The sequence below is a fragment of the Scyliorhinus canicula genome, chromosome 4 (genome assembly GCF_902713615.1).
Source record: "Scyliorhinus canicula chromosome 4, sScyCan1.1, whole genome shotgun sequence".
Lineage (NCBI taxonomy): Eukaryota > Metazoa > Chordata > Chondrichthyes > Carcharhiniformes > Scyliorhinidae > Scyliorhinus > Scyliorhinus canicula.
In genome coordinates this window covers 64,959,911-64,985,460 of record NC_052149.1, presented here as the reverse complement: position 1 = coordinate 64,985,460, position 25,550 = coordinate 64,959,911, and the positions used below count along the sequence as shown (strand labels likewise).

At 47.5% G+C, this 25,550-nt stretch overlaps 1 protein-coding gene across 1 annotated transcript in view; it reads right to left on the bottom strand.

Annotated features, from left to right (window-relative positions):
- The window catches only part of dab1a (DAB adaptor protein 1a), an 858,599-nt gene that overhangs the window by 117,195 nt on the left and 715,854 nt on the right, over nt 1-25,550 (bottom strand). Inside the window, exon 10 of the mRNA XM_038793498.1 lies at nt 18,454-18,507. Within this exon, the coding sequence (XP_038649426.1) occupies nt 18,454-18,507 (54 nt within the window). The remainder of the gene's footprint in view (nt 1-18,453; nt 18,508-25,550) is intronic.

The following is a 25,550-nucleotide window of genomic DNA, read 5'->3' as shown; positions in this document are numbered from 1 at the left end:
TTCCAAAGCCACATTCATCCGCAGTATATGGCTGTAGGTATTCCCTGATTTCAAAATACTAATCTACCCCTTTAGAACTTTGCAGCTGGATTTCTTCATTACCCTCTCAGTCACCTTCCACATGTTCATTTCTGTCATCCAAAATGCCATAACCTACTCAATCACAGTACAACCTGCATCTCCATCACTTCTGTACTTCTCAATATCCACCAGCTTCTGCTATCCCAGGAATCAAACCGTCAATTTTGACAAAAAGTTTCTAATCCCTCCGTGTCCTTCTCCCATTCTCTGGGCTGAATGTTATTTGTACAGCAGAAGTCCCACCCGCTCGACCAAAAAGAGCTTTGGTGGTGGCAGGACCCATGGAGGTAATTAAACATGGCAGCTACCCCCAAGAGTTGCCAACCCATAAGCTGCATGGAGAGGGTGTTGCAACTGGCAAAAGGGGCAAGTGAGGTTGGGGAATGTTGGGACCAGACATGCAGGCCTCGGTGATCAGGAATGGAGTCTTCAAAATCCGACAAGCCATTGCCACCAGGGACCCCCCCATAAGCTATGGTGTGCCCAAAAAGAGAGGCCCCTTGGAACCCACCGAGAGGATGCCAGATTTCACTGGGTGGTCTCCCCATGTGGTCGTGTTCCTCCCAAACTTGGGAAAAATGCCTGCAGAGGTGAGAAGTGGCTCTTAATTGGTTACTTATGTGCAGCGCTGGCCCTAGGGTTGCTGGCGCCCCGGGCAAGCTGAACTTCGGCACCCTTCGGGGGGGGGGTCGGATCGGGGGGGGGTCGGATCGGGGGGGGGGTCGGATCGGGGGGGGGGTCGGATCGGGGGGGGTTGGATCGGGAGGGGGTTGGATCGGGGGGGGGTTGGATCGGGGGGGGTTGGATCGGGGGGGGTCGGATCGGGGGGGGTCGGATCGGGTCGGGGGGGTCGGATCGGGTCGGGGGGGGTCGGATCGGGTCGGGGGGGGGGTCGGGGGGGTCGGATCGGGTCGGGGGGGTCGGATCGGGTCGGGGGGGTCGGATCGGGTCGGGGGGGGTCGGATCGGGTCGGGGGGGGTCGGATCGGGTCGGGGGGGGGGTCGGGGGGGGGGGGGGGGGGGTCGGGGGCGGGGGGGGTCGGGGGCGGGGGGGGGTCGGGGGCGGGGGGGGGTCGGGGCGGGGGGGCGTCGGGTCGGGGGCGGGGGGGGGTCGGGGCGGGTGCGGGGGGGGGCGGAGTGACCTGGTATATGATCGGGACTCACCGATCGGCGGGCCGGTCTCTCTGTCGGCAGGTCTCTGACGCCGGTCACGCACTCGTTGATGGCGCCCCCTAGCACATGGCGCCCCGGGCGACTGCCCGAGTTGCCGGTACCTTGAGCCAGCCCTGCTTATGTGTGTCATGAATATGTATTTTCACGATTCATATCTTTTAGAAATATAACTTTTAGTTGCGGGATTTAATTTTTTGAATGCAAGATATATAAAAGCACCTGGTTTGAGAAACTTGTAAACAGCTATAAGACAGCGCGGTAGCATTGTGGATAACACAATGTGTGGATAGCACAATGGCTTCACAGCTCCAGGGTCCCAGGTTCGATTCCCGGCTTGGGTCACTGTCTGTGTGGAGTCTGCACATCCTCTCCGTGTGTGCGTGGGTTTCCTCCGCGTGCTCCGGTTTCCTCCCACAGTCCAAAGATGTGCAGGTTAGGTGGATTGGCCATGCTAAATTGCCCTTAGTGTCCAAAATTGCCCTCAGTGTTGGGTGGGGTTACTGGGTTATTGGGATGGGGGAGATGTTGACCTTGGGTAGTGTGCTCTTTCCAAGAGCCGGTGCAGACTCGATGGGCCGAATGGCCTCCTTCTGCACTGTAAATTCTATGACATCTATGACAATTACAAATCAAAGAATAGACCATCTTTACTTAAAGGGGTGAGAGTTAAACGAGTGAAAATATTAAGGGTGGTATTCTCCCCCCCCCCCCCCGCCCCCCCCCCCCCCCTCCACTCCCCCCTACCCCCCACGCCGGGTGGGAGAATGGCCGGGGCACTGCGTGAATCGCGCCACACCGCCCCGACCCCTGCATGTGATTCTACCCCCCCCCCCCCCCCCGAAACCAGCGTGGAAATCACGCCGGGCCTCTCGGAGAATCGCTGCAAATGGCAAGCGGCGATTCTCCGGCCCGAATGGGCCGAGCGGCTGCTCCGACACGACAAGATCCCGTCGGCACCATCCACCCCTGGTCGCTGCTGGCCGAAACACTGTGGGAATGCTCGGAGGTGGCCTGTGGGGGTGGGGGGGAGTGGGGCTCCTTCACCGGGGGGGGGGGGCTCCGAAGGGGTCTGGCCCGCGATCGGGGCCCACTGATCGGAGGGCCGGCCTCTCCCCCCCCCCAGGGCCTACATTCCGCCGCGGCCGGCCTCTGAACACCTATGCCATATTGCGTCGGGGCCGGAGCACGTAAGCTGTTCCCTACACGCGCGCAGGATGGCACGGCCCAACAGCGCATGCGCAGGATTGAGCTGCCCCAACTGTGCATGCGTGGGTTGGCGCGGTGCCCATTTGGCGCTGCGTAAGGACGCTGGAGCAGCGTGAACCACTCCAGCGTCCCTACGCAGCGCCAAATGGGCACCGCGCCAACCCGCGCATGTGCAGTTGGGGCAGCTCAATCCTTGAACCACTCCAGCGCCGTTCTGGCCTTTAGGTCGTGCCCGGATCCTGTTCGCGCCATCGTGAAACGTGACGGCGTTCACAATGGCGCGGGCCCTTGGTCCGCGGAGCGGAGAATCGCCCCCTAAATAATAGGTGGTCCTGTCTGAGTTTTAAAATGGAGCCAGTGAGTTTCGAGTGATTATATTTTTCCCTATTAGAAGTTTGCAATATTCAGTAATTTCCCCTGAAAAGTTTGAAAGCTATTGGTAAACAACAACAGGTTTTAAAGTATCCATACACTTTTGAAATCAAAGTGAAGGAAAATCCTGGAACGCCTTTCCTAAAAGCACTGTGAGTGCATCTACATTATTGTGGACTGCAGTGGCTCAAGGCAGAGACTCACCAACAGCTTCTCAAGGGAAATTAGGGATGGGCAATCAATGCTAGTTAAGTTAGCAACATACGTTTCCCATTAAAAAATATATGAAATTCTGTCTGAAACATCCCTTCTGTGCCACATTGCTTTGGAAATAGGTTATGCAGGCAGGTATCCTTTCATTTTGGATTAATCTGTGTAATTTCTCAAAAAGGTAGTTGAAGTCAGCCTGGAAACAATTTTGAGACCAGCAGAGAAAGAGAATCTGCCAGAGGCAAGAGACCCAAGGTTATTTTCTGATGTGGAGTTGCTTTGTAAGCATCCAGCGAGGCCCGTACATGAGCTAGGATGTCCACAATTGCAAGATGCTTAAGGAGAGTTGGAGGGTCACCTAGCCAGATACGACTGTATACCTCATACCTTTGGAATAGTGGGACCACTGAGGCTAATCAAAGTGAATTCCTGATAGCTGTGGCATGCTTCAGTGTACACACTAATGCATTGCAATTGCGGTATTGAATAGGGGTGCAAGGCAGGAGTTCCCATTGTCGCCAGTCCTTTAGAACATTTAGCTATAGTGCTGAGGTCTTCGGGCAAATGGAGGGGGATAAGGCGGGGGGAGGGGAGGAAGGGAGCATAGTGTCTGTATGTTACGGACACAGTCTCCTCTTTGGATAAATTATGAACCAGACAATTAAGATGAACATTCTACCAAGGTTCCTATTTCTGTTCCAATGCCTTACCGTTTTCCTTTTATTTTGCCAAGGTGAACAAGTCGGTGACTTATTTTATTTGGGTGGGTAAGTCACCAAGAATTCATTGGATATACCTTCAGAGGGACCGGCAGGCCTAGCGCAACCCTCCCTGTTAGGGAGAATCATTGTTGGCATGATCGGTGTTTGGGGGGGGGGGGAGCACTTCAAATATTTATGGGCAGCTCATGTCATTGGAAGCTGCTTCCATTGTGGGGTGGGGTGAACTCCACTTTTTCCTGCGCACGGCTCAGCTTGATTCAGTTTAAGGTGGTACATAGGGCTCACCTAACTAAGGCTAGGATGAGTGGGTTCTTTGATGAAGTGGAAGACAGGTGAGAATGCTGCTGTCGAGGGCCCGCTAATCAGACCCACGCGTTCTGCTCGTGTCCAAGGATGGGAAACTTTTGGGTCTCTTTCTTTAGCACCATGTCGGCGATTCTTATTATTGATCTGTGGCCTTGTCCATTGGTGGCCATTTTTGAGGTATAGGACTCGCCAGGACTGCAGACCGGGGTGAAGGCGGATGCTCTTGCCATTGCCTCGCTGGTGTCCCGGAGGCAAGTTCTTCTGGGATGGAGATCTTCCGTTCTGTCCAGTGCCTTTGCCTGGTTGTATAACCTCATGGACTTTTTATATCTGGAGAAGCACACTGTTAGGAGATCGGTGGCGGGGTGCTACCTGAGATTGCACAGTAGCACAGTGGTAGCAATGTTGCTTCACAGCACTAGGGTCCCAGGTTCGATTCCTGCTCAGGTCACTGTCTGTGTGGACTTTGCTTGTTCTCCCAGTGTCTGCGTGGGTTTTCTCTAGGTGCTCCCGGTTTCCTCCTACAAGTCCTGAAAGGTAAATTGAATTCTCCCCGTGTGTACCCGAACAGGTGCCAGAATATGGCGACTAGGGATTTTCACAGGAACTTCATTGCAGTGTTAATGTAAGCCTACTTGTGATACTAATAAAGATTATTATTATTAATATATATTGTTATTGTGACACTACTATTTTGGAGCTGCTTTCTGGGCTGTTTGATGTGTTTGTTGTCAACGAAATGTTTTAAAATAAAAATGAAATTAAATTAAATGAAAATCGCTTATTGTCACAAGTAGGCTTCAAATGAAGTTACTGTGAAAAGCCCCTAGTCGCCACATTCCAGTGCCTGTTCGGAGAGGCTGGTACGTAAATTGAACCATGCTGCTGGCCTGCCTTGGTCTGCTTTCAAAGCCAGCGATTTAGCCCTGTGCTAAACCAGCCCCAAACCAAACCAAATATATTGTTTTAAAAGCTGTGGCATGCCTTAGTCTGCTCCCAGGAGAAGTGAAGCAACCCTCAAGATTCTCTTTAGGAGAGAGGAAATTTTGAGTGGAAATAAAAGTAGAACGTGGAGTGTCCTGCTGCGACTTTTAAGGCTTAAATAATAAGTGTTTATCAAATATTGTGTTAAGTTAGTAATAGTTGCTTTGTTTAACTATTGTACAATATAGGCTTTTGTTTAAAACCTGGAATCCTGTTGGTAACTGAGGAATTTATTTTAAAGGTTACTGGTCCTAAATTGTTCAGCTGGTCTCTTGCAGGCGGCTAATCTGCTAATTTACCCGTTGTTAGCAAAATGGCATGATGATGGAAAGACAATGGACAGCACTCCCCGTCACTCCCCCCTTCCCCCACCACGACCTCCCCCTCCCCCAATATCTTCCTGCTCCATTTTGCCAGCTTTCCTGCTTTCCAGCCCATCCCTAAAATCAAATTTGGGCCTCTATCTCATGATTTTTTTTATCTTGTATTCTGCATACTCTCAGATCCTCCCTAACTAGTATCAGTCTTTCTCACCATTCCTCCAAATCACCTTGCCCCACTATATAGCTAAATAGCTAATCTGTCTGTGGAGAAGTACATACCTTATCAATCTTGATTAGTTGTTCATTAATCTCCACCAACGGTCCACCATTCTATAAGAGTAAGGTAGTTTTCATGTTTGAGAAATGGGCTCTATTTTAAAATGAAAGCTGCCTACTGATAATTGAAACTCAAGTTGAAGCTGGCTGGATGCGATTACCTTAATTACTCAGTAATGAAACTAATCTTAGTTTGAAATATATTTACTTCAACAGCACATATGATGCAGCTCATTCAAAATTGATTTTTATATCCAATAAACAGAAATGCCCTTATTGAAGTATCAATTCGTTGATCGAAAGGAGACACTGCTCTTAATTGTTCTACCACTCCTTTTATCGATCATTGCTGCCTTTAGATAGCAACAACTCTGCTTTGAAGCTGGAGAATGTAGTTACCGTTCTTAAGAGGTTTGGCAAAGTTAAAGGAATCTCTCTCTCTCTTCTGAGAAGTCCAATTTAAGATGCATCTGCCCCAGTTACTGTCCCATCCACTGCAGTTAGTAAATGCGGCGCTAACAATTGCACACAAAGACTCGAGACATGTACAATCGAGGCTTTATTGCTGTCTGATGCTATTCCTCCGGCGGCAGCTGTAGAATAGGATCTCAGTGATTCACACGCATATTTATACACAAGCTCCCTGTGGGCGGAGCTAGCCGGCAGGGGCTTACCGGAGGAACCTGTATTACAGGTACAGCCATACATCCCCCTACTCTGCAGTGTTATATCACTACAGTAAAATTACTCAAGTGTTGTAATATTTTTGAAATTCAAAGCATCAGTGGAGCTTCCAGCGATCACAATAGGTAAGCACATCACTTGCAGCCTACATCATACAGATAGCAAGATCACTGACTAAATGTGCTGCATTGTGTGGTACTGAGCCATAGACACAGGAGGGTCCCAGATTAAATGGGTGGCATAGTATAGTACTGAGTCATAGACACAGCAAGATCCCAGATTAAATGTGCTGCATTGTGTGGTACTGAGCCACAGACACAGCAAGATCATAGATTAAATGTGCTGCATGATTTGAGCTACAGAAATGGGAAATTCAAGACTCAATTTGTGCAATATCTTTTCCGAGTTGTGGCAGCAGCCAGTATACTACAGGTCACCTCGTTCCAGAGAAAAGACCATTAAGGTTCAAAGAACAAAGAACAAAGAAAATTACAGCACAGGAACAGGCCCTTCGGCCCTCCCAGCCTGCGCCGATCCAGATCCTTTATCTAAACCGGTCTCCTATTTTCCAAGGTCTACTTCCCTCTGTTCCCGCCCATTCATATACCTGTCTAGATGCTTCTTAAATGATGCTATCGTGCCCGCCTCTACCACCTCCGCTGGTAAAGCGTTCCAGGCACCCACCACCCTCTGCGCAAAAAACTTTCCATGCACATCTCCCTTAAACTTTCCACCTCTCACTTTGAAATCGTGACCCCTTGTAACTGACACCCCCACTCTTGGGAAAAGCTTGTTGCTATCCACCCTGTCCATACCTCTCATAATTTTGTAGACCTCAATCAGGTCCCCCCTCAACCTCCGTCTTTCCGACGAAAACAATCCTAATCTACTCAACCTTTCTTCATAGCTAGCACTCTCCATACAAGGCAACATCCTGGTGAACCTCCTCTGCACCCTCTCCAAGGCATCCACATCCTTCTGGTAATGTGGCGACCAGAACTGCACGCAGTATTCCAAATATGGCCGAACCAAAGTCCTATACAACTGTAACATGACCTGCCAACTCTTGTACTCAATACCCCGTCCGATGAAGGCAAGCATGCTGTATGCCTTCTTGACCACTCTATCAACCTGCGTTGCCACCTTCAGGGTACAATGGACCTGAACTCCCAGATCTCTCTGCACATCAATTTTCCCCAAGACCCTTCCATTGACCATATAGTCCGCTCTTGAATTTGATGTTCCAAAATGCATCACCTCGCATTTGCCTGGATTGAACTCCATCTGCCATTTCTCTGCCCAACTCTCCAATCTATCTATATTTTGTTGTATTCTCTAACAGTCCTCCTCACTATCTGCAACTCCACCAATCTTAGTATCATCTGCAAACTTGCTAATCAGACCACCTATACCTTCGTCCAGATCATTTATGTATATCACAAACAGTGGTCCGAGCATGGATCCCTGTGGAACACCACTAGTCACCCTTCTCCATTTTGAGACACTCCCTTCCACCACTACTCTCTGTCTCCTGTTGCCCAGCCAGTTCTTTATCCATCTAGCTAGTACACCCTGAACCCCATACGACTTCACTTTTTCCATCAGCCTGCCATGGGAAACCTTATCAATCGCCTTACTAAAGTCCATGTATATGACATCTACAGCTCTTCCCTCATCAATTAACATTGTCACTTCCTCAAAGAATTCTATTAGGTTTGTAAGACATGACCTTCCCTGCACAAAACCATGCTTCCTATCACTGATAAGTCTATTTTCTTCCAGATGTGAATAGATCCTATCCCTCAGTATCTTCTCCAACAGTTTGCCTACCATTGACGTCAAGCTCACAGGTCTATAATTCCCTGGATTATCCCTGCTACCCTTCTTAAACAAAGGGACAACATTAGCAATTCTCTAGTCCTCCGGGACCTCACCCGTGCTCAAGGATGCTGCAAAGATATCTGTTAAGGCCCCAGCTATTTCGACCCTCGCTTCCCTCAGTAACCTGGGATAGATCCCATCCGGTCCTGGGGACTTGTCCACCTTAATGTCTTTTAGAATACCCAAAACTTCCCCCTTCCGCATGACAACTTGACCGAGAGTATTTAAACATCCATCCCTAGCCTCAACATCCGTCTTGTCCCTCTCCTTTGTGAATACCGATGCAAAGTACTCATTAAGAATCTCACCCATTTCCTCTGAGTCCACGCATAAATTTCCTCTTTTCTCTTTAAGTGGGCCAATCCTTTCTCTAGTTACCCTCTTGCTCCTTACATACGAATAAAATGCTTTGGGATTTTCATTAACCCTGTTAGCCAAAGATATTTCATGACCCCTTTTAGCCCTCTTTATTGCGCGTTTGAGATTCGTCCTACTTTCCCGATATTCCTCCAAAGCTTCATCAGTTTTGAGTTGCCTCGATTCTATGTATGCTTCCTTTTTCATCTTAGCTAGTCTCACAATTTCACCCGTCATCCATGGTTCCCTAATCTTGCCATTTCTATCTTTCATTTTCACAGGAACATGTCTGTCCTGCACTCTAATCAACCTTTCCTTAAAAGACTTCCACATTTCAAATGTGGATTTACCCTCAAACAGCTGCTCCCAATCCACATTCCCTAGTTCCTGCCAAATTTTGTTATACTCTGCCTTTCCCCAATTTAGCACTCTTCCTTTCGGACCACTCCTGTCCTTGTCCATGAGTATTCTAAAACTTACGGAATTGTGATCGCTATTCCAAAAGTAATCACCGACTGAAACATCAACCACCTGGCCGGGATCATTCCCCAATACCAGGTCCAGTATGGCCCCTTCCCGAGTTGGACTATTTACATACTGCTCTAAAAATACTCTCCTGGATGCTCCTTACAAACTCTGCTCCATCTACGCCTCCAACACTACACAAATCCCATTCAATGTTGGGGAAGTTAAAATCTCCCATCACAACCACCCTATTGCTCCTACATTTTTCTATAATCTGTCTGCATATTTGTACCTCTACTTCATGCTCGCTTTTGGGAGGCCTGTAGTAAAGTCCCAATAATGTTACTGCACCCTTCCTATTTCTCAGGTCCACCCATATTGCCTCAGTGCTTGAATCCTCCATAGTGCCCTCCTTAATCACAGCTGTGATACCCCTTTCTACCCCTTTCTACCCCTTTCTAAACTTTCAGCAACTTCTAGTGACAGGTGAAGTGTTGGGCACTGTGGACTAGTGAAGTAGACATATGCCACCAACACTGAAGATGGTTCAACACTATTTTATTAACTCTTTCCCTTCTTTCCCTCATTGCATTCAACTAGACCTCCATGGGTCTGAGAACAAGGAGAAGCTTTCCCCCCTTCTGGCCTTCATTCTGCAGCAGTTCTGTGCTTCCTACTGTTATCACACAGTGCTGTCATTGTGAGCCCTTCCCGAGTCACCTTAAATAGAGATCCGTCATTGTTTGTTGAGGCATTTCATTCTACTCCCCATCCCAGATTGGATGGGGAACCCAGAGGTGGGACAATTATGCTGTGACTCTGGGAAACTGCCTTGACAAAGCCTGACAATTAGGTGACGTGGTTTCCCACCCTGCAAATGGTCCACTGTTCCGACAGGGACTAAACACAGAAGATTCTATCTTGAGTGTGGGGTAGACTGACAGCGTAGATATAATTTTACACCATATTTGTGAAATGAGGCAAAATATAAACTGCACCGAAAATAAATTGATTCAACAGGGTCATTAGTTTGTGAGATATTACGGAATTAGTCTGTAAAAGACGTTTCCAAATCTGTTGTTAAGAAACTTGCCGTCAGGAATGTTAAATGATCTTCCAGTTGTAATTTATTGAGTAATTATGCCCTCTGTGCAATGGCAATCAGGATTCAACTTGAATTCATTTATCCTTCAGTAATTTTATGATAATGAATGAGGCCACAAATTGCCATTGTTATAACATATTTGTGGGTTATTATCTGATATTTGGGACAAACATCAACAATTGCTTGGAAGTTTTAATTTTAGCGTAATATATACAGGTAATCTCATTTGAGGCAGTCTTTTTAGTGGTTAGCTTCCTTGGGGCTACATCAGCTTTTGAGAGTTTTCGAGGTTAACATCTATGTCAGTCATGTTTCTGCAGAGAATAGAAAAGTGCCAAAACATTTCAGCAGAGTTAAGAATAAACAAGGATGTACAAAATCAATGTGGAATAATAGCAGGAAGCAATGACAAAGGTCAGTTAGAAAATAGGGCGTAATGATCCAGAAACTACTAAAGGAAAAGAAAAATCAATACGAAATAAACATGGAAAAAAAATAGTTGAGAAGCACAACATTTAAAAATAAAGATTGGATGGAAAAAACGGCCCCTTTTCACATGTGCCATCCACGAGACTGGAAGTGGTACAATCTTATAAGAAAGCCCAGGAAAATGGTGGTGGTACAAAAGACATGCAACAAGCTCCAAGAGGGCAAAATATTATTGAACAGGCTTCAAGCACAGAAAAGCAAAGTCATGATTTTCTTGGGAAATTATTACATTTTTTTATGTTTAATTTTTATTATTAGCATTATTTACTCAGGCAACTGGGAAACAAAAAAGATTTTGAAAATGTTTAAATGTTTTGTTGTGCTCCTTTCTTCTGCTTTCCTCACAAGTAGATTATTTTTATCTGTTTAGTTGTGGTCAAGGTTGTGTGGCAAACCTGCAACTCCTGAGGTCGGATGTTCAATGGCCAGCCATATATGGTGCTATGACGGCTAGCCAGTTAACACTGGGGAGTGTAGCCATCTGGGATGGCCACTTACAACGAGGTACAGAGACACTCGCAAAACCTAGCCGGTAAAATGGACAAGCCAAGACTCCGGCAGGCTCAGAGCCTGAAATGCATATTTGCAAGCAAGCAGTCCAGATGATATCGAAACTCCGACCAATTAGCATTTTAATGGGGCCGATTAGCATTTGATGGCCCATCTTCACCAAAGCAAAGGACTGGTACTCGAGCAACCTGTACAGTCCAGACATTTTGGCGCCACTCCCTGCTCAAGGGAAACGCAAACAATGGGGTCAGTGACCGCTTGGGACACGCCCAGTCATCCAGATCCCCACCCACTTATTGGTTAGGAATCGAACGGAGTGATCAGGGATCACCCAATTAGTAGGGCCTGAACTGAAGGATCGCCCAAAAGAGCGCAAAAAACCCCAAGTATAAGAAGAAGAGTTTGCCACATGTTCGTCCTCTCTTGGACCTGGTACACTGGTCACGGCCATCTCCAAGTGCAGCAAGGCCAGAAGAAAGTCCAAGTTCAATGCTCGCTACCAGACAGATGAGCCTAGCTGAGCAGCAGTTACTCCTTCGGACTCGATAGATCCAGAATCGAACAGTGGCCACTGTTTCTCTGGCCTAAGCCAGGTAACACAGACTGATCACCAGGTAACACAGACTGACCACCAGGTGTTAGTGAATGTCCTCCTGTGCTATGGGCTGACCAGCAGGTGCTTTGGACACACCACCAGTTAACACGAACTGACCACCAGATGCTACAGTCTGTCCTCCAGGTTATACAGACTGTTCTCCGGGTGCTACAGTCTGTCCCCCGGGTGCTACAGACTGTCCTCCAGGTGCTACAGACTGTCCTCCAGGTGCTACAGACTGTCCTCCAGGTGCTAGACTGCCCCCCGAGTGCTACAGATTGTTCTCCAGATGCTACAGACTGTCTCCCGGGTGCTACAGACTGTTCTTCAGGTGCTACAGACGGTCCTCCAGGTGCTAGACTACCCCCCGGGTGCTACAGACTGTCCTCCAGGTGCTACAGACTGTCCCCTGGGTGCTACAGACTGTTCTCCAGATGCTACAGTCTGTCCCCCAGGTGCTACAGACTGTCCTCCAGGTGCTACAGACTGTCCCCTGGGTGCTACAGACTGTCCCCTGGGTGCTACAGATTGTTCTCCAGATGCTACAGTCTGTCCTCCAGGTGCTACAGTCTGTCCTCCAGGTGCTACAGTCTGTCCTCCAGGTGCTACAGACTGTCCTCCAGGTGCTACAGACTGTCCTCCAGGTGCTACAGACTGTCCCCTGGATACTACAGACTGTTCTCCAGATGCTACAGTCTGTCCTCCAGGTGCTACAGACTGCCCTCCAAGTACTACAGACTGCCCTCCAGGTGCTACAGACTGCTCTCCAAGTACTACAGACTGCCCTCCAAGTACTACAGACTGTCCTCCAGATAATACAGACTGCCCTCCAGGTGCTACAGACTGCCCTTCAGGTAATATGGACTGAGTACCAGATAATACAGGCTGACCTCCAGGTGCTATAGATTCCTTCAGGTGCTGCAGATTGACTGCCAACCACTGCTGACTGCCAGGAAATTTGATAATTGTGCAGAAGCCTGCAGATATGATGGCAGATGAGAGGACCACAGCTGGTCCCATGGATATGCAAAGACCCGCAGTAGGTGCTCCTCAAAGCTGCAAGGAAAAGGTGGGAGACCCTCTTCCCGAGAGAGGCCTCACTTGACTAAGCAAATTTGCACACCGATTGTAGAATGATTGCAGAAGAGGATGGCAGTCATAAGGTCACCACAAGAACCTGGATCCAGTGCGGCAAGTGTGACAATGTGACAGTGACTTTATTCGGCCAGAGGGTGAGTTTGGTCAAGACGATGGGCCACCCAGTTGATGGCAATGGACTTAGATCAGAGAATCATAGAATTTACAGTGCAGAAGTAGGCCATTTGGCCCATCAAATCTGCATCGGCCCTTGGAAAGAACGCCCTATCTAAGCCCCCACCCGGAGAAAACCCTTGCAGACATGGGGAGAATGTGCAGACTCCGCACAATGACCCACGTCGGGAAGTGAACCTGGGACCCTGGAGCTGTGAAGCAGCAGTTCTAGCCACTGTGCTACCGTGCCGCCCAGATACTAAATATGCTGCCATTGGTGCCCATCTGGCATTGCTGACTCCTACAATGCCCCTTAATACATGCAGGAGGGACAGCACGGTAGCCTAGTGGTTAGCACAGCTGCCTCACGGCACTGAGGTCCCAGGTTCAATCCCAGCTCTGGGTCTTTGTCCGTGTGGAATTTGCACATTCTCCCTGTGTCTGCGTGGGTTTCGCCCCCACAACCCAAAAATGTGCAGAGTAGGTGGATTGGTCATGCTAAATTGCTCCTTAATTGGAAAAAATAATTGGATAATCTAAATTTTAAAACAAATAAATGCAGGAGGCATACGTGTACCCACATCATGGACGGCTGGGCTCCTGTTAGCATGGGTGTTGTGATCATCTCCATGGGTAAGTGATGGGCACTCTCCACCCTGTGATTCCGTGCCGAACTTGCAGCCACCGACTCTCGAACTCACACTGCTCTTTAACGCTCGATTGAGCATTGATTGGCGGGACATCTGCTGACCATTACATTGAAACCTTGCCTGTGAGAGCTGTCAGCCAATCAGATTGGCCGACAGCTCTCCAACCTGGTCAGGTACAGTGCTTCAATGGCCAAAAGCAGGAATGTAATGCTCTGTCTGGGACAAAGTCCCTGGACCATGAAAAGATAAGTCCTGGGAGTGGGAGAGTAGGGGAAGCCTGGGGGGGGGGGGGGGGGGGGGGGGGAGAGAGAGATTGCAGCATCGATGAGTAGACCAAGCAAGAGCTCCAGCAGCTCAAGAGGCAGGGCACCCCAACTCTGAGGCGCCTTCTGCAATAGGCACCCCCCCCCACAATTGTGTGCATGGGTTTCCACCGGGTGCTTCGGTTTCCCTCCACAGTCCAAAGATGTGCATGTTAGATGAAATGGCCATTATAAGGCATCCCAGGTTAGGCGGGGTTATGGGGATAAGGCTGGGAAGTGGGCCTGGGTAGGGTGCTCTTTTAGAGGGTCAGTGTAGACTCAATGGGCCAGATGGCCTCCTTCTGCACTGGAGGGATTATCTTCCATTCCAATTCTTGCTTCCCTTTGGGACTTAATTTATAGCCTGAATCCCTCAATAGTTTGGAAGGGGCGAACCAAGCCATTGTGGTCAATGCTTCGTCCTTGCCATTGTGCGATGTTCATCTAGGCACTGGGTGGTGGAGTGCAAAATGAAGGAGGTAACAACATAAAGATGAAACTTCATTGGTATGGGACCAACAGGTAATAAGGGTGATCCGAAACCTCTATACATAAGCACTTCCCAAGACTCTCTTGCATGCATCATATTGTGCCTTGTTTGGTCCCTGGGACCTTCATCATTCATTACTTGGTCAGTAGCCACCTCCACATCCTCAACAACAGAGGCATTGCAATCTATAATTTCCTCATTGCTTAAAGGCTCCCCTGCTTCTGCAATGCAAAGTTGTGCAATGCACAGCCCACCACCATATACGAGACCATAACTGGGGCTTTCTAAAGAACTTGGCAAGATTGATCTCGGTCCAAGGGCGGCATGGTAGAACAGTGGTTAGCACTGTTGTTTCACAGCTTCAGAGTCCTAGGTTTGATTCACGGCTTGGGTCACGGTCTGTGCGGAGTTTGCATGTTCTCCCCGTGTCTGTGTACGTTTCCTCCAGGTGCTCTGGTTTCCTCCCACAGTCCAGAGATGTGCAGGTTAGGTGGATTGGCCATGCTAAATTGCCCTTAGTGTCCATAAAGATTACTGGGTTACAAGGATAGGGTGAAGTATGGGCTTAAATAGGGTGCTCTTTCCAAGGGCCGGTGCAGACCTGATGGGTTGAATAGCCTCTATCTGCCCTGTAAATTCTATGATTCTATGATCTGAATCACATGTTCAGGAGAGCAATGAGCTGCTTGTTGGTTGCTTGGGTTGCGCAGTAACAGGTGTTGTACCTCTCCTGTGCATCTGTGCACGAGTTCCCCAGAGGCGTTAGAAGCTATGTCCTAAGTGGGCAACCATCGTCTCTTTGTATCCATCCCTGAAGGCATGCGGAATGGTGCAGAAATGTTCTGGCATCTGGGACCACCATATGGAGACATTGTGGCTGCTTTCCAGGAACTGTGCACATACCTGAAGGATCTATTTGTGATACTCACAAACAAGCTGTACATTGAGTGAGTGGAAGCCATTCCTGTTAATGAAGAGCACCGACTGGTCTGTGGGAGCCTTAATAGCCACATGCATGCAGTCAATTACACCCTGCACATAGTGCAATTCAGCGATGGCCCTGAACTCAATAGAACTCTCCACCTGACTGGATTGGTGCAGTACCATGCATTGTAATCACTTCTCCTAAACAGCGCATTAGACACTTACTTGTGCCACGGACAGCGAGATCCTATGCATATCTCCGGTGGAAAGATTCAGTTAAGTGCGATGATGACCTTCAGGGCCAGTGGGTGGTCATCATCTCCCATGGTGCTCAGATTGCCCTGCAGCATGGCACACTAATTAGTGATGGCCTCCCTGGAGATCTGCCACCTTCAGAGACTGCCTTTCAGACATTTGCAGATAATTAAGCCTCCAACAGGGGAGACTCTCCCTGGAAGGCGACTTCTGCACACAGGAAGCAATTACCAAGACCCTCTTCACATCTATCTGGCATCCTGTCCGACCACTTCTTGGTGGTTCTGAGACTGCTGATTTTCTCCTGTCAGTACTTGGACATCCTGCCCTCTCTGCTGTTCCTCCTCCTTAACGGGGCCCCAAAGCCTGGGTAATGAGCCCCATCTCAGGTGGCCTCTCTCATTGTGCAAGGCCTTCCATCCAAAAGGCCCCACAGTCAATTCCATTTCTTTTGAACAAGTCCCAAAGGTATATTGACACCCTGGCTGTAAGTCATTGCAGTGCAAGCTGATTTCCCTCCACTGCAGCCTTCGGTTTCTAGTCCAAGTGCTACTCCATCTCCCTGGCATGCCATGACGGTTCTCTCAATGGCAGCTGCATGGAGAAAGCCAGCACTGAGCTTCTGATGGGTTGCTGCCTATTTCAAGCAGGCAAGTATATGAAGCCCTGTGGTTCTTGTGTACCATTTGTAAAATTCAAAATACGCTGTAAAATTGCAGACAATTGGCATTAAATACATTCCTCCCCATCAATGGGTAAAGTCCAAACTCTTATGTCAGCAACGATCGGGAAAATGCCAAAATGACATGAAGGTGTTTCCAGTCTAACATCTTCTGTGCTGATTTTACAGCCTCCGCTTCATCACACACCTACACCTGCATCCCCACAACGGCCTCCCTGCCGCCCACGCTCTACTGCCCCAACAACCTCTGATTGTGTTCAAAGTGGCCCATAAAATTCCAGCCTACATTTCACTACCATTCAGCTCATTGAGTTAATAATTCTTTTCTTGTTTTTAAGCTCTAACATTGACATGTGATGGACATCTTTCCCATGGGCTATAGGCATGAGCTAAATGAAAGTTTTAAATTACATAGATAGATAGATGGATATTACAGGATCACAGCGAACAGATCTCAAGAAATTACAACTGTGGCCCATGTGATATTTCCATCAAATACACAGACAATGAAGAGCATATAGAATGGAATGTTTCGAGCTGACGAGCAACATGGGAGGAAAATTAAAAGGGCAATAACCATAGATTAAAATAACAAAGTGTATGTATGAGATAGAGACAGGATGGGGCAGGGTAGTTGGAGGTTAGAGTTAACAGAAATACAGTCTAATAGACAAATATTTTCTTGCACCATGTCCTAGGAATGAAGTTAAACATAATTGTATGGGGAGAAGTTATACTTTATCCATGAGGAAACAAATAATATTAGCAAAGATGAAGCAAAGACTATTTAATTTAGCAGTGATAGGAAATAATCATTGTACCTTCTCAATTTTTTCTCTTTCTCCATTTCCTTGTAATCCACAATGCCACATTCATTAATTGACTGCTCAGCACTTACTACCAATATCATACTTTCAAAGATTGTAGTTGTGATGAGTGACACACCACCTTTTCTAGAGGTGCCATTCACATCAATGTAAGCATAGAAAATAAGCAGATTAACAAGAGTGCAATAATTATTCAAAAGTAATAGTGAACCGATTTACCTGCAGTGAATTACGGGTGCTTGACTAACAATTGCATTCCTGTACCCTGCTTAAAAATTCTTTCATGACCTGTGGGTGTCACCAGCAAGGCCAGCATTTGTTCCCCATCCCAAATTCCCTTGAATTGGCCATTTCATAGGGCATTTAAGAGCCGACATTGCTCTGGGACTGGAGTCACTGGGTAAGGGCAGCAGATTTCCTTCGCTAAAGTGAACCAGATGGGTTTTTACATAATCAATGATAATTTCATCTCACTGTGAGACTAGCTTTATATCTCAGCTTTTATTAACTGAATTCAAGTTCTGTCGGTTGCTATGGTCCCCAAACCATTAGCTTGGAACCCTGGATTTCAAGTCGAGCGACATTGCTCCTACACCAGCATCTCTTCATCTCTTTCTGGTATGTTCCCTCATAGTAGGGAAAACTCACAGTTTTTCAATTACATTGGGTAAATACTTCTGGTCACTTTAACTGCTAGTCTAGCTATTCAAATTAAAACTATCCAAACAACTGATTATAATAATAATCTTTTTTAGTGTCACAAGTAGGCTTACATTAACACTGCAATGAAGTTACTGTAAAAATCCCTTAGTCGCCACACTCCGGCGCCTGTTCAGGTATACTGAGGGAGAATTCAGAATATCCAATTCATCTAACAAGCACGTCTTTTGGGGCTTGTGGTTGGAACTGGAGCACCCGGAAGAAACCCATGCCGACACGAGGAGAACGTACTGACTCCACACAGCCAGTGACCCAAGCCAGGAATCGAACCCGGGTCCCAGCCGCTGTGAAGCAACAGCACTCCCCCTGTGCTACCGCTGATTAGATTCTTGATCCCAGGGCAAAATGCTGTAAGTTATTGATTAATTTACTAGAATGCACAGAGATACACTATAGTATCGTCGCACATTGGGAAAATTGATTCCAAGGGCAAACCATTAAGTATTACACCTGGTGGTTAGATAAAGACATATATTAAAGTAGCTCAATGAGGTGACACATCCAGATTGAAAAACAGAATTGAAGATGCGGCATATTTTACATAAACTGAACGGGTGACATTAAAAAAATCAGTGATGCAAAGCACAAGATAGAAAGATCCAGATTTGACTCACTGGTTGGCTTTTTGGCACATCATAAACACCTTCCTTCTGCTGACTTGTGGGAACCTGATAGAAAACAAATATTCCAATGAATAATCACAAACTGTGACAACACTCTTCTGCAATCAAGTAACTTTAGAGGGTTTTAAAGAAAAACGGTTGATTCCATAAAGACTTCAACAATATGAAAAGGGACTGGTGTAGACAGACGCATCGGGAATAAACTGATACATCCACCAAGTAGCCTCATGGGTAATCATATCACTGCTAAGGAATTCACAAGGGCTCTAATAATCTAATCTGCAGAATATTCAGTAGACACATTCATTGGTTCATGCCAAAAGGTTCAAATTTTACAAATGATCAAAAACGAGGAACATTTCATAGGACTGGATTTTATGGTCCATCTTCTATCTTCATACCCGGAAGGAATTGTATGACCGCATCTGGTCTTCAGGTGAGAAATATTGGAACAATACAGGGAGATAAGTACACAGTTATCCCATTTTGCTGGGCATATTGCTCTGATTCTTTTTTTAAAAATTCTATTCAGGCATATATAATTAACAATTTACAAGAGGAAAAACAACAAAACAAATAGCACCCACCCAACCAACAACCAAAACCAGCCAACATGGCTTACATACACAATTCCCCATTCTTCCTTTCTCACTAACTATTTCCCACCTCAACCAACCCCCCCATGCCTCCTTCTTCCCCTTTACCACCCCCTCCCCCCCCCCCCCCCCCCCCCCCCCCCCCCCCCCACCCCCCCTCCCATTGCCGACAGCTTAATTTTCCCCATAGAAGTCAATAAATGGCTGCCACCTCCGGGCAAAGCCAAGCATCGATCCCGTCAGGGCAAACTTGATCTTCTCAAGCCTGAGAAACCAGTCTATGTCACTGACCCATACCCCCTATTTCGGGGAATCTGAGTCCCTCCACGCCAATAAGATCTGTCTCCGCGCTACCAGGGAGGCAAAGGCTAAAACATCAGCCTCTCTCGCCCCCTGGACTCCTGGGTCTTCCGAAACTCCAAACATTGGCACCTCTGGAGTTCACCCATACTTCAATACCTTTGACATGACATCGGCAAATCCCTGCCAAAATCCCCTAAGCCTCGGACAGGCCCAAAACATGGGGATATGATTTGCGGTCCCTCCCGCACACTGCCTACACCTATCCTCCACCCCTTCTAAGAACCTGCTCATTCGGGCCACAGTCATATGCACCCTGAGGACCACCTTGAATTGTATCAGGCTAAGCCTGGCACATGGCGAGGACGAATTGACTCTACTCAGGTCATCCTCCCACAACCCCGCCTCTAATTCCCTGCCCAGTTCTTCTTCCTTTTGCTTCACTTCCCCTATTCCATCAGCTCCTTATTAATCTCCGCTACCTCCCCCTCCCCCACTCCCATTTTCGACACTACCCTGTCCTGTACCCCCTGGAGCGGAAGATGCGGAAAGGTCGAGACTTGCCTCCGCACAAAGTCCCTCGCCTGCAGGTAGCAGAATTAATTCCCATCGGGCAGATCAAACTCCTCCTCCAAATCTTCCAAACACGGAAAGCTGCCATCGATAAACAGGTCCCCAAACCGATCGATCCCGGCTCGCTGCCACCTCCAAAACTGCCTATTCAGCACCCCCCCAGTGCAAACCGGTGGTTGCCACAAATTGGTGCCCATACCAACACCCCCTCCACTCCCATATGCTTCCGCCACTGTCCCCACACCCTCAGGCCTACCACTGCTACTGGGCTTGTGGTGTACCAAGCCGGCGAGAATGGCAGACGTGACGTTAAGAATGCTCCTAAATTTGTGCCCTACATGAGGCAACCTCCACCCGCTCCCACATCGACCCCTCCACCACTACCCACTTCCTGACCATTGCCCAGTAATAGTTTCTGAAATTTGGTAGGGCCCTCCTCTACCCCGCTCCAGCAGCACCTTCTTTACCCGTGGGGTTTTACTTGCTCACACAAACCCAGAGATCACTGAATTCACCCTCTTAAAGAAAACCTTGCGGATAAAAATAGGCAGGCACTGAAATACAAACAAAAACCTCAGGAGAACAGTCATCTTTACCATCTGCACCCTCACTGCAAGTGACCACGGGAGCACATCCCACCTTCTAAAGTCTCCCTTCATCTGTCCACCAACTAAGCCTGATAGAGCTTATGCAGCTGCTCCCACTCCTGCGCCACCTGGATGCCTAATTATCAAAAATTCCCTCCCATCACCTTGAATGGTATCTCTCACAATCTCCTCTTTTGTTCCCTTGCTTGAATCGGAAAGACCTCGCTCTTGACCATGTAATACTCTGATTCTAATAAGCATTTTAAAATCAGCATGTGTTAACAGAATAAGATATAAACAGCCTTTTATTTGAAACTCTCAAATCAGGTCATCGGCAGCGTTGCTCCTCTGAAACGTTTGTATGAAGAAAGCCTGAATAGATCAATTCTCTACTCAATGCCCATCAAAGAGAGATGGCTGAAATCAGAACCTCAGCAGAGTTTGGAACATCAGACCTCAGGCCCACCACTTTATACAGCGCCTTATGTTCTAACACATTATGCCACACCACTTACTAGATTCATTTTTAAACCTCATATAATTAAAAACAATCCCAACGATATAAGTAAAAGACGGTTCTCAGAGGTTCTATTTTAATAAATAAATCAATTTATATAACAAACGGACCTGCTAAATTCTTATGATCTTAACAAAATCACATATTTTGTATTGATTGCGAAAAGCAATAGAGGCCCTGCCAACAGGTGATTGCCTGATTATTCATAATTGCTGTCCTCTAAATACACTAAAATTGTATAGCTCTAAAAATAACAAATGTGACAATCCTCTCAAAGGCAAATCTCTCAACTATGCTAACACTCATCAAGTAGAGATGACTTTGGTGTCTCAGGCACATTCGCAGCATGGAAGCTGGAAGTATTCCCCACAACTTACTGTATGATGAAATAGTTGGAGCTATAAGACCAGTAGGTCACTCAAAGCTCTGCTTCAAGGTTGTTTGCAAGTCCGAAACATCATACCCGAGAGGCTTGGGCCAATGACTGAGGGAAATGCTGACATGAGGTTTGGGCCAGCGTGCACCACAATGATGATCCGTGGCAACATCACTTGACATCAGGCATCAACACTAAAAACAACATCTGATATCCATCTCATAGACAGCATTTATGGCAGAACCTGCTTCTCATGGAATGGTATCTTCAGACAGCAGCAAAAGTGCACTATACGAAAATCTTCCGCAAAGGATTTGCTGCACAGTGGTGACTTTACTTTTGTATTCTTGTTTCCCTTATTTTCCCTTTCTTTTATTTTGCCGTTATCATTTTTGATCTATTTGCTAGCCTCTGCTAGTTTGAGCAGGAACTTCAGTTATTGGCACAAGAGAGAGACGGGATGGGGCTCGGTTTGATTCATTGGTTGATGGCCAATGAATTGGCCAAAAGGCCAGGTAATAGGTGTTGATTGGATCCTATCCCAGTCGAGGCCAAAGGAGCTCAATTTGACTCCTGGACACTCAGAGATAAGGGGCGGCATTCTCCTCTGGTGAGATGCTCCATTTTGCCAGCAGCCTGGGGGTTTCCTGACGACGTGGGGCTGCCCCATTGACCAGCCAGCTTAATGGTGCATGCCGCCGGCGGGGTGAGGCAGAAATGTGACACGGCGGGACGGAGCATTCCGCTGAATAACTCTCTCTCTCTCCTCCGTGTTTTCTCCTGAAAGGCTGTGAGTGATGTATTCCTGAAGATAACCTGAATGAATCTACAGGAAAACCATTGCAGGTTGCAAACAAAATACGAGGATGTTCTTTCTTTCTTTGTCTCTCTCCCTAAATTCTCGAACAGAAAGCAAAGTCTAAAGAGGAATGCGTGCTGTAACACTCATTTGAAACAAAGACCCTTTTTCTCTTTGACTTACGGTTTTTTTTTAACTCCTTTTCTTCACCTCTGTGTTTTTCTGTGTGTGTATAGAGAAAGGGTGGGGGCAAGTTATAGTGGGGAATTAGGAATTAAATAATAGTTAACCAGCTGTATTTGCTACATATTTCATTATTGTTTTTGTTATAAATAAGCAATAATTGTGTTTAAACTTGGTGGTTGTAATTATTGGGCAGCCAAAGGCTAAAGTCTTTAGGTATTTTTCAAAGAAATATTGGTTAATTTACTTGTGCTGTGACTCGGGGCCAAATGAGGTTGGATTGATTGCGCACTATAGCACAGGGTGTCCTAATACTTTGGATAATAATTTTCATGAGCTAAGCAGAAAACTAGGGCAAATATTTACCACAGTGGAGGAGTTTGAAACATGAATAATATCCTGCTCATAGTTTCTTTAAGTAACTTCTGTTAATTTAACATTACTGGTGACATCCAATGTTAAATGATGAATATTTCACAGACTGTCTCTTTAAACATTAATGTGTGGTTTGGAAGGCTTAAATTCTTTCTGTAGGTCTAGTTGAAATATGCAGTATGGCCTCAGCTGGAATATTGCATCCAGTTCTGGGTGCTGCAGGATATGGGAAGGTATTGGAGAGAGTGCAGAAAAGATTCATAAGAATGGTTCCAGGGATGAAGAACTTCAGTTATGAAGATAGCTTGGAGACTTTAAGACTATATTCCTTGTGTACCATGAGATTTGAGCACATAGACTTCACAAAGGTTATAAAACAGTGATCTTTTATCCCACTGACATGAAGGGTGCGATTCACTCAAAAAATGACTAAGTGCCATTTTGGGCTAGATTCGCGGGATGATTTGCGCTGGCTGTAATGGTGCGATCAAGATCAATATTCACACACATTACGTGCACAAAACTAGCCCCACGTGAAACTCGTCGTGCCCAAGTCCCCAGATGTCTGATTCACCTGCTCGCAGCTAACAAGGGGAGCATCATTTAAACGGTCCCTCAGCCCTCACTCCCAGTCAAGCCAGGAGGATGGCAACGCCGAGACCTGTTCCTGATTTCTGGATGCCGACCTGGCCAGGCTGGATGCCATGGAGGTGGGGCACCCTGTTCCCCAGTGGTGGCAGGAGAACCACGAGCATGGTGACAAATGGCAGCTGCAGTTAGTGCAGGCAGCATGACCGGGAGGACCATCGTCCAATGTAGGGAAGAAGATGCATGACCTCCTGCCACCCCTCAATTCCAAAACCCCTCACCCCTCCAAAAGCCCCCCCCAAATCTATTGGCTAATACCTCGCACTCTCCCAATGTCTGACCTCCAAGCTTATTCCTCAGAACCCCCTAGCACTCACCATCACAATGTCAATGTCAAGGCGCGGTGCCCAAATGTGCCACCTGCTACAGGCCCCCTGACCCATCAAGCGAGCGGCTCACAATATCCTCTCTTTGTCCCCACAGGAGAAAATTGCCCATAATTAGAATGAGAGGAAGAAGACTGTGGGTGGAATTCCAGAGTTGCGAATCCTTATTCCAAATGAGGAAAGAGCCATGGAGATCCTGCTTTGCCGGAGAGAGCAGTAACCGACAGCAAGGTCGGCCTGCGGTAGAGAAGTGAAGATCCATTGCCCTTTCATCCAGATGACCTGTCTCAAGTGAGTTGTTGATGTCCCAGACAATTATCCTTCTCTTTCACTAAGCCCACGTCCATAGTCTTACAGGATCACCAACTAATGAGGCTGGGCCATCCAGAGTTGCTGCCCTGCTGCCCCCCCCCCCCCCCCCAACCCCTACGACCCAAGAGACGACGTCGAAGGAAATCTTAGAGGATAACACTGACAATGCGCCACAGCTTTCATCCACACCTATCCTCATCGCAGAGACACACCTTGGTGGGCAACATTAGCAGACAGGCTTCTGGGACACTATCTGGTGAGCACCACACTGCTGCTAATGCACATCAGGTGGAGGAAACATCCAAGGGACACAACAGTCAGAGGTCTGCTAGATCCCAGAACTTACCTGGGCCACAGCCAGATGCTGAGACTGTGGACAAGGTTCTCCCAGAGCTGCTATAGATAATAAGCTGGAGCTATGAGATTTAGGAGGGGTGTCAGCAGCATTCCTGTGACTGTGAGACCGATTGGAGGTGCATCAAAGGCTTTAGGTGCAAGAGATAGTGCCGGCATTGCTTGAAACGCAAGCTAACACTCCTGGGTGATGACTGCAGTGGAACATCTGGAGCACAACATCAGAGCCATGAGTGCTGGTGTCCAATGTATGGCTCAGTCTCTGATGATCATTGCTGTGGGCATCGACATCAGCCCCATTCGCTGAAGGACATGTCCCAGACACATGTGGACATTGCTGAGGCACTCCAGAGCTTGGCATAGTCAATGAGGACCAATACTGAGGGCTTTGACACCATGGTGCAGGCAATGGGGGGCCTCCAGGACTGCCCGAGCCAGAAGACTCAGGCTTTTGGAGTTCAATCCAGCTGCCCCACCATCCCATGGAGTTACCCAGAGCCCTACGGGCACCCTCAGGGAGGAGGAAGCGTCGGGATTCATCCAAGGGCCTTCTACCATGGAGACTCAGGTGGCCTCATGTCCTTCCAATGCCCCCTCTCCCCATTCCTGACACTGGCACATCTCAAGAGCAGTGGGCAGAACAGGATTGAACGGCAAAATGGCGACCTGTGACACCGGTAAGTTAACCTGGCCCCTCCGGCACCAGGCCTTCCAGAGGATGACCACCACAGGGTGGGGAAGGGAGCAGGCTACCTCCACCTCTGACGTGCATCCTGGGGATAGTATTCGTAGCTAGGGGGAATGGAGAATTGTCACATTAAAATGATTACCAATGAAGCTTTTCACACCTGAAATATGTAATCTTCACAACAAGGTAGGTCTCTCCCTCCATCTGGAGTCGCTTCCTGCTACATGGCCCCCAAGAAACGGCACCAGTGAGAGCATAGGAAACCCACAGTGACAGACATCCTGGACTGCATGCCCCATCACTCACTAGAAACATACTCGCCCACCCCCATCTGCTCCACAGTGGTCCAAAATAAATTTCCTCCGGTGAAGGTGGATGTGAGTGTGCTCTCAGCAGAAAATCAGAAGTCAGACTTAATCAGATCCCAATGAAGAACAAAGCTTTCCTCACAGCA